Source organism: Pinus tabuliformis, chromosome 3_2 (genome assembly GCF_031772625.1).
Source record: "Pinus tabuliformis cultivar Carrire ecotype Pingquan chromosome 3_2, CPIR1, whole genome shotgun sequence".
Taxonomy (NCBI): Eukaryota; Viridiplantae; Streptophyta; class Pinopsida; order Pinales; family Pinaceae; genus Pinus; species Pinus tabuliformis.
This window is the reverse complement of record NC_142302.1, coordinates 802,127,782-802,131,553: the sequence shown is the minus strand read 5'-3', so window position 1 is coordinate 802,131,553 and position 3,772 is coordinate 802,127,782. Positions and strand designations below refer to the sequence as shown.

At 33.4% G+C, this 3,772-nt stretch overlaps 1 protein-coding gene across 1 annotated transcript; it reads left to right on the top strand.

The window, feature by feature from the left end:
• The first annotated feature begins 553 nt into the window (after positions 1–553).
• Positions 554–1,832, top strand: LOC149183013 (cold-responsive protein kinase 1-like). Its single transcript, XM_089414773.1, has 4 exons — positions 554–734; positions 1,060–1,156; positions 1,253–1,403; positions 1,515–1,832. The coding sequence occupies exons 1-4, from the start codon at positions 554–556 to the stop codon at positions 1,830–1,832; spliced, it is 747 nt and encodes a 248-aa protein (XP_089270899.1).
• The last annotated feature ends 1,940 nt before the right edge of the window (positions 1,833–3,772 follow it).

Below are 3,772 nucleotides of genomic sequence, written 5' to 3'. Positions count from 1 at the left end.
CATAAATTTAATTCCTTTAACTTCAAATTAGATATATTTAAAATGCATCTATACTAATTTTAATTTATTTTAGATTCGAGGAATTCGTCATCAAAACTAGTGGCCATATTGTCTGTGAGCATTGGCGGAGCAGCGCTGGTTGCGGTGGTGTGTTTCGTACTGTTATGTCGACGAAGTAGACAATGGAAGAGTTACACTCGACCAGGTGATTTATCACCATTATTAGGGCTTCCAAACTACATTTTCCAGATTTCTTTGACTTGGTCTTATTTAATCGTTGTGAGAAATACTGTGGGTAGATGACAGCCTAATTGCAATTAAGGAAAGCTTTGAGGTTTTCGATTACGAGGTTCTGAAAAAATCATCTGCTGGGAACTTTGAAAGAAACAATATAATTGGCAGAGGAGGATTTGGTGAAATTTATAAGGTATAATATCAAAAGTGGCTTTTGTGAGTCTGTTCAATTATATGGATTATTTGCAGATGGATTATAATAATTTAGACTAGCAGGAAAGACTTCCGGATGGGAGGGAAGTTGCGATTAAAAAACTGAATGGAAGGCAGCAATGATCAGACTACTCAAGCCGCAGAGGAGTTTCTCACAGAAGCGAAGCTCATCAGCAGCGTCCGTCACCGCAATCTTGTTCGTTTGTCTGAATGTTGCACGCGAGGGCATGAACTCTTGCTGGTTTATGAATTTATGTCAAATAACAGTCTTGACAAGCATTTGTTTGGTAAGTTGTTCTCATTAAAGCTGTGGTTTTAGCGATTCAAGTTGTTCTTTAAAAAAAAATATTGTATTGGTTCAATTACATCTATTGAAATCTTATTAGTATTGAAGCCTGCAAATATTATTTGTATTGAAGCATTCAAATATTATTTGTATTGAAGCTTGCAAATATTTTTTTCGAGATCTACAGGAGAGATAATGAATCATTTGAGTTGGGAAAATCGTTTAAAGATTATAGAGGAAAATCGTTTAAATCCTTGCATATCTCCACGAGGATGCCAATGAGCGCATTATACACAGAGATATCAAAAGTGCAAATATACTTTTAGATGAGAGATTTCATCCTAAAATAGCAGATTTTGGTTTGGCTAGATTCTTCCCAGAAGACCAAATCCATGTTTCTACCAGCAGATTCGGAGGAACAAGGTAAGTTGTGCAATCCATTTATTAATTTCTCTCAGCAGCTCCTCTTTATAAGGAGTCTCACAACATTGTTCCTTCCATGAATTTATTATGAGGCAGAGGCTACGCTGCTCCAGATTATGCCGTCCATGGGCAATTATCAGAAAAGGCTGACGTTTATAGTTATGGGATTGTTGTTCTTGAGATTGTGAGTGGGAGAAAGTGCTTGGATTATAGACTGCCAGAGCCTGTGCAGATTCTTCTCCAATGGGTGCGTCTCTGTCTCTGTTGGAAAGAATCTTTTATCAGATAATTTGGTTTGAGTATTACAGGAAAATTATTTTGCATAAAATTTCAGAGTAGAAACTTGATGATGGTGCAGGCTTGGAATAAGTATGAACAGGATGAAGCTTTGGATATTGTTGATTCAACAGAAGAGGGACTGTACTCAAGAGAACAGGTGCTCAAAATAATCTCAATTGCATTTCCTTTTACTCAAGGCTCTTCGACGCGGCTAGCGATGTCACGTGTTTTAAGGATGCTAAACAACGATGGTGATATTCCAGTCCAACCTACGCAGCCACCTTTCATAGATGCGGCAGCAAGCAGGCCTGCGAATTCCAATGCCACCTCTAACCCCGAATCATCGGCGCCTGATCCATCTCACGGCTCAATAACCGTGTCTTTAAGCCCTCGATAGCGTGTAACGTATTTAGCATTTTACAGCAACTCTCACTAAAGCCAGTAAGTGCACCAACAGCTATAGTAAACCCAGAAGTTAATGCGTGAGATGCGCCAATTCGATAGACTTTGAAGAAATTGTGGAATTTGCTATAGTTTATTGTAATGTTTTGTAAAATGCAATGTTTATGAGAAAATTTTAAATAAAATAATTGATTTTTGTAAATAAAATAATTGAAAATCTTAAATAAAACAATTGATTTTTGTCTCCTTCAGAAATGAAATTTCAATCTTTTAGGTGGTGACCCATTTGAAAACACTAATGACTTATGGTGAGATAAGGCAAGTAAATAAAATAAATAAATTTGCACATGAGTGCATGGCTCAGCGGACGGGGCAGTTAGCTAACTCGCACTCTGCCCGCGTTCGAACCCCTTCGAGTTGCTGGGCTGCAGCATATGCTGTTCCATGGAGATTATTCCGGCTGATGTGATGGCGAATATTCCGGTTGTAATGATGGTTTCGATGTGACAGTTACCTTGGGAACTAGCCCTTCACTTAAAAAAAATAAATATTTTTATTTCATAAATATTAAAAAGTGACTTACTATTGGTGTATTAGTATTTATATGATAATATATTTGAAAGTAATAATAAAGAGTCATTCGATGTGACAGATATCCACTTGTCTGATATGTATATAATGTAATAAAAAGAGGGCCCTATAATGCTTCTCCTTGGGAACTAGCCCCTCACTTAAAAAAAATAAATAAATAAATAAATATTTTTATTTCATAAATATTAAAAAGTGACTTACTATTGGTGTATTAGTATTTATATGATAATATATTTGAAAGTAATAATAAAGAGTATAACATGTGTATTGTGTTTTACAAGACTTACAATTGAAATCTTGACAAAAGGACATGTTTATTTGACACTATAATAAAATCTCTCTATCAGAATTAATTAAAATCGAAATTTAATTAAAAGAAAATTAAAATCAAAATTTAATTAAGGGGCATTTGAAGTTTGGGAGTGAACATTGAAATTTAATTAAAGAAATTTGTATTCTAAGCATTTAAGAACATTGAGTGGACATTTTGGGATTCATGTATACCAATTTAAATCCATGGGAAACTTTCTTTTTGGTGTGTAGAACTTGAGGAAATGTTTGCACCTCGAGGGATTTGATCCCTCTAGGCGCATGATAGATCAATGTTAGAAATATCTAAGTTGGTTCCAGTTGAGGGAAACAATGTCACATTTTTATATTATCATTATCATGTATATGTTTGAGATAAAATTCAAATTCACGTTATGTTTACTTTGCTTGGCATGACCATATCATTCTCTTCTTTATTTTGGTTTGTGTGTTGCGTTCCTTGAATGATGATTTATACGTCTAGTTTTGATGCTTTGAGTGGTTTGTGTGTTTGGATTTGGATGGTAATATTAGTGAATATTACATTTGGTGTGTTATATTTTTATGTGTATGTAATTGTTTATTAGTAATTAGTTGGTGATGAAGAAGGGATACAATAGTTTACAGGAAGATTGAAATTGCACATCTATTTCATTTAATTTTAGGTATCACGACTTTTGACAACTAAGTAAAATTCTAAATAGTGTTCCTCCAAATATTACAAAATATATCTTGAAGAGTAGTTTTAATAATTTATTGGGTCAAGATTACTCTTGAAATAATTTTTCTTTGTTTATGTTTGGAATAATTTATTTCCTTCAAGAATTTTTTTTTAGTTATTTTGCAAAGTCAAGAAATAATGTATTTTTTAATTTTTTTAATGAGTGGTCATATTTGTAAAATATTTACATTTGTTTCTCCAAACAATTATCACATCTCCTTCAAGAATAGTTTGATTTCTTTTTTTTTTAATGTTTATAAATATACATTTTCCTCTTATAAATATTTTGAATACATTGTTGTATGCAATTACTC